An 11,522-nucleotide genomic window follows, 5' to 3' on the forward strand; every position below is an offset into this window, starting at 1 on the left:
AAGTCAACATTATACCCTCCCCTATGTAATTCTCCATTGATAATGGAGATAAAAGTGGCTGGGGTATAAAGCATTGCACCTGAGCACATGGGTTTCCCCACAGATGGGTAGGTTAAGATTGCTGCCAATATTATCTATACCATTTCCTTAATTAAGCATAGAGAAGATAAGAGCATAAGAACTGGGAGCAGGAGTAGGCAATTCAGCCCCTCGAGCCTGCCCCATCATTCAATATGATCATGGCTAATCTCATTTCGGCCTCAACTCCAATTTCCCGCCCTCTTCCCATAACCTTTCAACCAGTTACTAATTAAAAATCTGTCTATCTCCTCCTTAAATTTATTCAGCGTCCCGGCATCCACTGCACTCTGAGGTAAGGAATTCCATAGATTCACAACCCTTTGAGAAAAGTAATTCCTCCTCATTTCTGATTTAAATCTATCACCCCTTAGCCTAAAACTATGACCTCTAGTTCTAGAATGCCCCAGAAGGGGAAACATCTGCTCCACGTTTACTTTGTCTATCCTCTTTAGCATCTTAAATTCATCTTCAATTAGATCTCCTCTCATCCTTCTAAACTCTAGCGAGTATAGGCCTAAACTGCTCAATCTCTCCTCATAAGACAAGCTCCGCGTCTCTGGAATCAATCTAGTGAACCTCCACTGAACTGCCTCCAATGCTTCCTTCCTTCCTCAAGTAAGGGGACCAAAACTGTCCACAGTATTCCAGGTGCAGTCTCACCAATGCCTTGTACAGTTGCAGCAACACTTCCCTATTTTTATACTCTATTCTTTTAGCAATAAATGCCAAAATTCCATTTGCCTTCCTTATTACCTGCTGTACCTGCATACTAGCTTTCAGCGATTCAAGCACGAGAACACCCAGATCCCTCTGCACTGAAGCATTCTGAAGTTTCTCTCCATTTAAATAATAAGTCACCTTTTTATTCTTCCAACCAAAATGGATAACCTCACACTTATCCACATTAAACTCCATCTGCCAAATTTTGGTCCATTCACCTAACCTGTTCATTTTTGTAAATTTCCTATTTCTTATTTCTTCATTGCAACTTACTTTCCCACCTATTTTGGTGTCATTTGCAAAATTAGCTATAGTATCTTCTATCCCTGAATCCAAGTCATTAATATAGATTGTAAATAGTTGGGGCCCAAGGACCGAACCCTGTGGCACCCCACTAGTTACAGCTTGCTATCCAGAAAAAGACCCATTTCTCGCAACTCTCTGCTTTCTGTTGGTTAGCCAATCCTCTATCCAAGCTAATATATTACCCCTAACTCCACGTAATCTTATCTTGTGTATTAATCTTTCATGCAGCACTTATCAAAGGCCTTCTGGAAGTCCAGATATTCTACATCTACAGGATCCCCATTATCCACTTTGCTTGTCACATCTTCAAAGAACTCTAGCAAATTAGTCAAACACGATTTACTCTTTATAAAACCATGCTGACTCTGATGAATTGCATTTTGACTTTCCAAATGCCCCATTTGCTACTTCCTTAATCCTTAAGGTGATCTGCTCACTTCTCCCAGCTTCTGTGATTCATGGTCTTGCACTTTCCTCTTCAGATGCTTATAGGAACCTCATGTTCAATTGCAAGCCATCTAACATCATCATATTCTCTTTCTCCCTCTTGGTTTATATCCCTCTAACCCCTTTTCGATCACCTCCTTCAGCATGTTCTCATTCCCTGGAATATGGCCAATCCAACCTTTTCATGATGATATTCACTAATGATCTTTCCTCTTCCGCAACCCTGACAACTTCTTCATTGCCCTTGTGTTCTCTCTGACTAACCCACTCCATCCTTCTCCAGAACCACATTTAGAGCGTTCTAGTCTTTGGATGTCCACTTTCTCAAGTTTATGTTTCAACCTCATTCAACCAGACACCAAATCACAGTTTTGATCCTTTTTTCTTAAGATCTCTATACATTCCTATGCTGAACAATTCCTTATGTTTGATGAATGCGTTCTTTGCCATCGCTATTCTAGCTCTGATTTCTTTATGGTAGTAACCATTTTCTGACAGGATGCTTCCCAAGTACTTAAATTGTGAAACCTGTTGCAGCCATTAAATATCTTAACCCCCGCTTTCCCACCATTATTTCTTCCAATCTTCACAACTTTCGCCTTTTCTACATTAATTTTCATCCTGCAAGCTTTCAGCACTTCATTCATTCCATCCATTAGTATCTGTAGATATTCTGCTGTGCTAGACACAAGGGCCTGGTCATCTGCAAATCTCACTCCCTTTACTATTGATCTCCTACTCTGACACCATTCTGTACTTCAACTAGTGCTTTTTTATCGTTGCTTCCACATAGATGTTAAAGAGCAATGGCGATAGTAGACAATCTTGTCTCACCTAACACCCAATTTATACCTGGTTCAGTTTCACCAAATATTGCTCTGGCAAACTTTTTCAGGAGGGCAATGGTCCCTTTGGAGGAGGCAAATAAAATGAAATGTGAAAAGCATTGCACCATAACATTGATTACACATGTAGCTATGGTGATGTTAAAAATCTTAGTATCTTGGCTGGAAGCCAAGCAAGACAGATCGTTGTGATTACTTCAGCAATGGTTTCTATTCGGAGGAATTATAAAAATTTTTAGGAGCAGTTAGGAGCAATTTTAAATAGACTCTCAAAAGCTGTGCATATTTGATGAGAAGCTGAATATTATTTAAATGGAGAAAGACTGAAGAAAGCTACAGCACAGATAGATTTGGGGGTCCTCGTGCATGAATCCCAAAAATCTACAAACAAGTTCAGCAGGTAATAGGGAAGGCAAATGGAATCTTGGCCTTTATTTCAAAGGGAATGGAGTATAAAAATAGGGAAGTCTTGCTAAAACTATACAAGGCACTAGTTAGACCACACCTAAAATACTGTGAACAGTTTTGGTCCCCTTATCTAAGGAAAGATATAATGGCATTGGAGGCAGTCCAGAGAAGGTTCACTAGGTTGATCCCCGGTAGGGAGGGATTTTCTTCTGAGGAGAGGTTGAGTAGGTTGGAGTTTATAAGAATGGGAGGCGGCCTTATTGAAACATATAAGATTCTTAAGGGCTTGACAGGGTAGATGATGAGAGGTTGTTTCCCTTTGTGGGAGAGTCTCGGACCAGAGGGCATAATCTCAAAGTAAGGGGTCACCCATTTAAGACAAAGATGAGGAGGAATTTCTTCTCTCAGAGGGTAGTGAATCTGTAGAATTCTTTACCGCAGAGGGCTGTAGAGGTTGGGTCGTTAAGTATATTCAAGGCTGAGATAGACAGATTTTTAATCAGTAAGGGGGTCAGGGGTTGTGGGGAAAAGGCAGGAAAGTGGAATTGAGGATTATCAGATCAGCCATGATCTCACTGAACGGTGGAACAGACATAATGGGCTGAATGGCCTACTTCTGCTCCTACATCTTATGGTCTTATGATGTCAGAAAAACTGAAAGTGTTAAACACATTTAAAAGCTTGGTCTTTTTCTTGCTTTACAAAAGGAGAGCATGTCACAGATTACCTCAATAACATAATCACTTCTTAGTTCAATTAGATGCAGGAAAGTGGCATCACGTTTTAAAAATGGGCATTTTGTCATGTATCTAGCTAATGCATATCATAATTGTAGGACAGAATAGGTTGAGAAGGTGTGAAAAGTTCAAGTTGGAATATTTGTTATTTAAGAATTGTCCAGGAATCTTATCATAAAATAACCACACAGATCTTGAAATTCCTTGGGAGTTCTTCCAATCTCCTGGTGTAATGTCATTACTGCCCAGTGGAACTGTCATAGAAATGTTGGAAAACCAGTTACATCAGGTCTGCACATTCCTGAGAATTTCCACATTGACGTTGGGGCAAATTACGGAGGAGGGGAGGGAGCAGGGGGGGATGGTGGGGAACGCTTAGGGACTCATTAAGGTGGAACCCAGATAGCTGGTAAGGCATGTGAGCCTTCACAGTGGCACATGTGCAGCCCTCCAACAGGGCCCAGGCCTGGCCCCTCCCAGGAGGAAATTTAAAAAATACTTGTTCAGGGTCCATCTAACAGTGGCAGGCTCAGGGAGGGGAATCTCAATGTCATTAGGGTCAGGAGCAGGCAGACACCACAGCTGCTCCCAAAATGAAATTTTCATGATCATTGGGATTGTTGACCATGAAATTTCATAGCCACAATCTTTCATTTATGTTTTAATAATTTTCTAAGAAGACTGTGTTTTCAAACCCTTCTTCTATAGTACTAAATTGGGGTACTGTGCTTTGTGCAAGATGTTAAACCAAGGCTCTGTCTGCCTATTCTGATGGCTTATGCAATTCATTTTCTGTGAAGCACTTTTGGAGGTTCTAAGGACTTAGAAGTAGACAGCAAACATCTATTCAAAGAGCAAGGTGTTCTCCAGCTGGCCTGGCCAACATTTGGCCCTTAATCAAAAGCACCAGAAGCAGGTTAATAGGTCATCATCTCATTGCTGTTTGTGTGACACCTTGTTGTGTTGACATTGGTGCTATGTTTACCCAGCTGTTCCAGGAGGCAGTTCATAAGGGCAATTAGGGATGGGCAATAAATGCTGGCCTAGCCAGTGATGCCCATATCCCACAAATGAATAAAAAAAACAACAGCAACTGCACCATGCAATTAATTCTATCAGAAATTCCTGATAAAGAGGAGTAGACAAGTCCTCCACTGCTTAAAAAAATATCAGGAATAATCACAGGAAACACCATTAGAAGGTAACATTACAGCATTTTACAATTTAACTTTCTATATCAGGAATATACATCCCTTTTCTCTATGATTATTTTAGGTGCAAACGAGAAGCAGGCGTGAAACAAACATTCAATAAATGAAACTTATTTTTGACCTCTACCCCAGTTGTTCAGCAAATGTGGTCAGTGAGCAGCTGAGCCATATCAGTCAGGGAAGTCGCTGGATTTAGGCAGGCTTCCCAATCTGTTCTACATCAATCTGGGGCAGTGACTGGGACACCACAATGGTGAAAGTCTGCTGCTACATTTGGCTACACTCCTCTTGGATTAGGGACAGGAAACCCAGCCAGGGTTCCTAATCCCAATTTCTGCTGCAGTTATACATGTTGATAGGTTCTTGACACTCACTCAGAAGAGGAAACAAGTGGAGACAATTGGCAAAGAGAAACATTTAAAATTACTGAAAATTATAATTTTCAACCTTAAAAAAATACATTTTTCAATATGACTAATATATTCAATGCACACCCAGAAACACAACAAATATTTACTGCTAAACTGCATAACAGCAGTAGAAATTCTTTACAAATACAGTTCCCATTGCTCTAAGCAAGCAAGTTTGTGAGACTGTGATTTGTCTGCTATATGTGAAGACCATTATAATCTGATAGCATTAATAAAAAGTAAAAATAAAGCAGGAATTCAGAACAACCTTTTACATAACACACATACAGTTGGACAGCAGAAGGTGAGCAGCAGTGACCTAATTTGTGGATTCAGCTATACCTGCAATGGAGCTGCTGTCTTGTAACTCATTTCCACCAACCTGCTAGTTTCTGTGACATGGACACAGCTGAGGAATATTTTTCTGCGATACCAAAGCTACATTTTAAATTGCAATGAAATGAAAGCCTAGGTAAAGTATACTTTTTCACATAAGTGGTTCGAGTCTGGAATGCACTGCCTGGAAGTGTGGTGGAGGCAGGTTCAATCAAGGCGTTAAATAATTATTTAAATAGAAACAATGTGCAGGGTTACAGGGAAAAATCAGGGCAATGGCACTAGGTTATAATGCTCATTTGGAGAGCTGATGCAGACATGATGGGCTGAATGGCCTCCTTCTGTGCTGTTAAAATTCTGTGAAATAGTAAGAGAGCATGACTGTTTCTGCCTGAAATAAACAGAGCTCTTAAGGCACTATAACTGGCCATTTGAAATGGTTTTAAATCTTTCCCTATGACGACTCTCTGGGTAGGAAAGAAAATGACAATATAAGTGGTAACCTAATTAAAAATGAAATTATATGATCTTCCACGATCCCCAACATGCAAAGCAATCATCTTTATTAACACTTGTTTCCCTTATTGGTAACAAAAGGAACTCTGGCCAAAACAGGCTACAGTACACAAAGCAGAAGGAGTAACAATCCATTTTATAATAATAATTGGAATAGGCTTGTGAACTGAAGTAAAAGCCCTGAAAATGAGCTATCATTCCAGGGAAATCATCTCAAATCAGACTGGATCCCAGGTAGGCTGGATCTGACCATAACATGGGAGTTCCCAATTGGCCCAATAGGGATATAGCCTCTACCTAGACAACACAAAAACATTGGTGTAATAGAAGGCAGAGATTGCCGACACCAGGACTCTTATTTCCCACAGCTTATAGGGGATGCAGTATAGGGTAGTACACATAATGGGACCAGGTGTGCTTTGTTCACAACCTGAGTCACCCTAGTGACAAGCAAAAGATTCTGCTCTGGACCCATAAAGGTCAAACTATTTTTAAAAGGTTAATTCAATGTACCAGTGACCTACTGTTTCCAGGAACCCCAACGTTCAGACCTGGAGCTGATCAGGCACAATTTGCCGCACCTTTGACAGCTGGCTGCTCAGGATACACTCCTAGTGGCATGGGTATCTGCCACACCCATGTCAGAGTGCGAACCTCCTGATCCTTCAAACTATGGCAGGGTGTTGGGCACTTGCACTGGGTGACTTCCCCACAAACCCCCATCCCAAGCCTCTTTAGATTATCAGGGCTAATTGCAACCATGGATGTGGCTCCACATATATGTGCGGAAGCTATTGATTCTGCCAGACATTTATATTGGTTTGAGTGAAAAGATTAAACGCAACTTTTGTTTAAAATGAACCTAAACATGGTATTAAGTCAAGTACTCTCTGAACAAGTTCATTCAATAATCGATTGCCCATCCAAGAGGAAGCCTTGCTTCTTACTGCATTTTTCTAATCTTAGCACAACTCCCAGTTACATAGAACCTGCAGAACAGAAACAGCCTATTCAGCTGGTCTGCTCTGGTGTTTATACTCCACATGAGCGCCTGTGACTTAAATGATCTCTGCACATCCTGCCCCATCTTCCTCATGTATACATCAGACTTGCCCTTAAAAGTATCACTGATAGTGTGTAAATCTGATGATCATTTCACCAAGATATATAAAATTTTCTGATACCAAAAGTGCTTTAAAAGTTAAAAGATATTTGAATTTTTTTAACTAAAGATGATTAATTAAGAAGACACTCATTTCTGAATTTACAAATGAGAAATTATTCAATCCTGGATTTGAAGGTCAGCAAGGTATTGGCCATGATTTTGCAGCTGTAATGATTGCAAAACTGTCATTACAGCTGTGAAACTGACAGCAACTTCTGGTATCCACACATATACAGTTAATGTGGAAATTCAGAAGTTGCAGTCAGTGATTTCCTACTCCTCCACAGTGTGAGCTGCAGTAGTTCTTGTAGATGGTAATCTTTACTAATCACTTGAACTGACATAAGCTTTCTCTTTTACTCTCCAATGTCACTGTTCTGCAATAATTATGCCTTGTTGAATGAGATATAACTGGTTTTTAGCAGCATACTAAGTCATAACCACTGCTGACAACATCTCTGGCCCTGAAAAACTAATTTAATATTTGCGAAACTACAAATTTCTACATTGATAAAAAAATCCATACATTCTCCACATAATAAAAATTCTTATTTTTGAAAAGCTTGTTTATGATATTTCAGCTTCTATCTTATCATATGTATGCCCCAATCTTTATTTCACTGTCTACAGAATTTATATAAAGTGAAAGACAATTAGTGCATTTTACTTCCTGGTTTGCTGCCTGTGAGAATTCTTCAATGTGATTAGTCTGCTTGACGACATTACAGTTGCTCTACACGAGAGTTCCCCTTGACTTGGTGCCAGGATTAAATTAATGTCCGGAATTAGGAAATACACACCACAGAGACTGTTAAAACTTTACGGGCCGCTCTGAATGCTGTCATATTGAACCCTGCTGCACAATCTGCGCCATCAGTTTGCATTCACATTTAATACCCCTAAGGGTCACTTTTACACTGTTGAACTATTACTGAACCCTATCAGGGCACACATCCAGTTCCCCAATCTGCTTCATTTCCAACCTTAGTGATGTCAATCTGAGGGCATCAAGAAAAGGCTTGCAACACATCTCAAAAAGAATGTTTTGTGTTATCCTACCCTCTTTTTTTTAAGAATTCCTTGAGTGGGGAAATCAGGGAGAGCTAGGATAGCCTATGCAAGGTGACAGGAAAATCTTCACCGCTCATAATATATTACCTATTACCCATTTATTGTAAAGGATTTAAATGCTTTAAGCTAGAGGATTGTAGGAATTTTCTGTTTGCATTTTAGGCAACATTTATATGAAACAAACAGGAAAAATAGGCCACATGAAATCGCAGGTAAATTATACCTGTCCGTTCAACTTCTAACATTGCATTGCTAAGGTATTTCAGTAGTGTAAGTTATTCATCTGTATCGGTCTGCCTGGTTTCCAGGAGATAACGGGATGCTGTGGGGAGGTATTTCTGTTTGTTTTGGATTTCCAGCATCTGCAGTTTTTTTGTTTTTATCTGCTGTGAGGAGGACTATGTCACCAGCTCTATGGGATGTCAGATTTCTCCATTTGAAAAGGTCCAGATCAGATCATTGGAACCGCAGTGCCCTCTTTCACTTGGATATCTATCAGGAACGGCTCATTTTCCTTTCACAAACACCAGTGCTTAGACACAGGGCATCGACTTGCGTCTGACGTTCGCGCTTTTGCGCGATATTGGGGTCTGCCCAGCGCCAGAACCGCTCCCCACCCCCCCCCCCCCCCCCACCCCAGATCAAGGGTTAAAACACTGGGGTATTTGTTAGCGAAAGCAGCAACACACAAACTGCCTCTGCAAAATGGACGGGGAAAGCAAATCAGGTCACGCGTACATTATGGAAAATGCAGCAGAATATCCAAAGCTGGTGCATTTATTATTTTTGCAAGAACATTTCTTTAGCATAGGTGAAGGTAAATAGGTTTATTTTTCATGCCACCTTGCGGAATAGATCGTGCAGGGAGAAAAGGTCGAGGCCACAATGATTTTTTTGCAGAATTATTAAGTGGATGTCAACAATTCTAGTAAATCTCGATCTATAATAATATCTCTAATAAGAAACCTCACTTAATGATGCTCTCGCCTGTCTTTTTCACCGCTTTACAATGCGCAAGGTGTATTAAGATATTTACATCAACCACGCCTCCCACTTCAGCTGGGGGACCAGAGCTCAATTACCGCAATCCTGTAAGAAGACACGTCAGATTCCCTTTCCAAACCCTGACACACCGCATGACCTCAAATATTTAAGATTTCATTCATTTCCAGCTTGAATAGGCAGCGCACAAGCGATCAAAATAGACCGACGCAAGATTGCCTGTCTACGGGGTGGAGAGGGAATATTTTTCTACCCCCCCCCCCCCCCACCTCCCCCACCAAACCATCCCCAGCCTTTTATCCCCCTGAAATTGTGGCTGATCACTGACGATGTCAGAACACAACACAGGAATGAAACAACCCCGGCTCCTCCGCTGTCACTTTCCATTTCAGCGAAGCCTCTTCTGCTGTGAACCAGGCTCCTGGGTGTTTTATTATATATATATATATATGTAGAGAGAGAGAGAGACTGAACCAGGCGAAGCAGCAACAACACAGGAACAAGACAGGGACAAGAAGAAGAAAACAACAACAACAGCAGCAGCAGCAACAGCAGCAGCAGCATTCCCGAGCTAAACTCTCTGCAGTCGCCCCCCCCCCCCCCTCCCCCCCACCCCCACCATCGGGCCATATTCCCAGGGTGACAGGCATTCGACATGTCTCCATTCTGGTGATTAAAATGAAACATAAAAGATCTGGGTTAGAGATTGCAATCTGGCTCCTACCTGCCCACCGTCTGGTTGGCGAGCTGTCGCATCCGATTGAACTGTTTCTTCATCATTGACTGGGGGACGAGGTGCTGGAATGAAGGAGCGTTTCATTGATAAAGCCCCATTGCAAGCTGATGGCCAGCGCAAGAAACCTTCTCCCCTGCTTCTTTTTTGTTGTCCCTCTTCCCTTCTCTTTCTCCTGGGTCACACTAGGTGCTGACAGCCATTTGATTCTCTCTCCCCCTCTCTCCCTCTCTCTCTCTCTGGTTACTTTTGCTCCGAGCTGCTAAGCAGCAGCAGCAGCAGCAGCGCTGACAGCTCCGTCCTCCCCCACTGGCGAGCGCTTGGACCACATTCTCTCTCCTCCGCGGGAGGCTGTGCTACCTTCCCCGGCTGCCACCGCGCACGCGCGCCCGCGCCCGCCGCACGCTGGGAGCTGTAGTCCCAGCCTCCGCCCCTCCGCGCCCTGATTGGCGGAGGCGGGCGGGTGGCGAGGGACTACAGTTCCCAGGGGTGGGGGGGGGGGGGGGGGAGTGCGCCGCGCGCACCGTACTTACCCGCCCGCAAGCCGCGCGGTCCCGTACTTTACGGAGGGAGTGCCGCTGCCTGCAGCAGACCGGTAATCATCAGCAGAGCAACATTTGGAGGGATGCTGTCCACTGGGGTTGCCAACCCTCCAGGATTGGCCTGGGATCTCCAGGAATTGAAAACCAATCTCCAGGACACAGCCTTATACAATCCTGGAGAAAAATCATAGGGACTTTTAAAAAATTGTTTTTTTTTTCATTTCTCTTTACCAGATATAAAAATATTAAAAATGGGGTGGGGAGCTCTTTGGCTAATAGTCAAGCATCATCTGATTGGGTAATGAGTCATTTTGCTTTTCAGTTGGTGTAGGAAGGCAGTAATCACCAGGCTGGATGTGTTAGCCGAATAATAGCTGGACTGTGGGGGCAACTCATGTGATAAAGCCTCCAGGAATACATTTAATCACAGCTGGCAACCCCACTGTCCATGCAGCCAACCTGGTTACACCAGACTCCCGTATGAAACATGAACTTGTCACATGCTGGATGACATACTGTACATTTTCAGTTTTTATTTACAATATGCAACATTCAGGGTTAGTCGTTCCCCGGTGTAAAAAATAGAAAATGCCAGAAATGCCCCACAGGTCAGATGGCAACTGTGGAGAGAGAAGCAGTTGTACCAGAGATATACCAGGTTTCACGGAGACAGGGATAAAGGGCAGATGAGGCAAGAACAAGTATTCTGAGAGAGGGTGGAACACCGGAGAGATTAAACAACAAGAGGGATGATAGTGCAAGGCAAATGGAGTGGTAGTGGGAGAAGAGAAGAAACAAAAGTTTTCAATGATATCTAATTTGTTTACTTTATTCAGAAATGAAGACTGAACATGCTGTTCAACTGGAGACAATGATGAAATGGTTTGACACAATTTCATATCGATAAGCAATGCACATTGGGAGAAACAGCACAGAGAGGCAGTATAATCAAAATGGCACCCCATCAAAATATTGCAGATGCTGGAAATCTG

The 11,522-nt window shown here is 42.3% G+C and overlaps 1 protein-coding gene across 8 annotated transcripts in view; it reads right to left on the minus strand.

Annotated features, from left to right (window-relative positions):
- The window catches only part of LOC121293749 (rho GTPase-activating protein 44), a 366,274-nt gene extending 355,965 nt beyond the window's left edge, over positions 1-10,309 (minus strand). For 4 of the 8 annotated variants that reach the window (XR_005946594.1, XM_041217014.1, XM_041217016.1 and 1 more), the window contains exon 1: positions 9,980-10,307. Coding sequence is in view for 6 of the 8 variants with exons in the window: in XM_041217014.1 (XP_041072948.1) it covers positions 9,980-10,035 (56 nt within the window). In the remaining 2 variants the exon portion in view is untranslated. Of the gene's footprint in view, positions 1-9,979 lie in introns of all 8 variants that reach the window. The other 4 variants (XM_041217018.1, XM_041217017.1, XM_041217019.1 and 1 more) reach the window with 2 other exon arrangements.
- Positions 10,310-11,522: the final 1,213 nt, after the last annotated feature.

The sequence above is a fragment of the Carcharodon carcharias genome, chromosome 22 (genome assembly GCF_017639515.1).
Source record: "Carcharodon carcharias isolate sCarCar2 chromosome 22, sCarCar2.pri, whole genome shotgun sequence".
NCBI lineage: Eukaryota > Metazoa > Chordata > Chondrichthyes > Lamniformes > Lamnidae > Carcharodon > Carcharodon carcharias.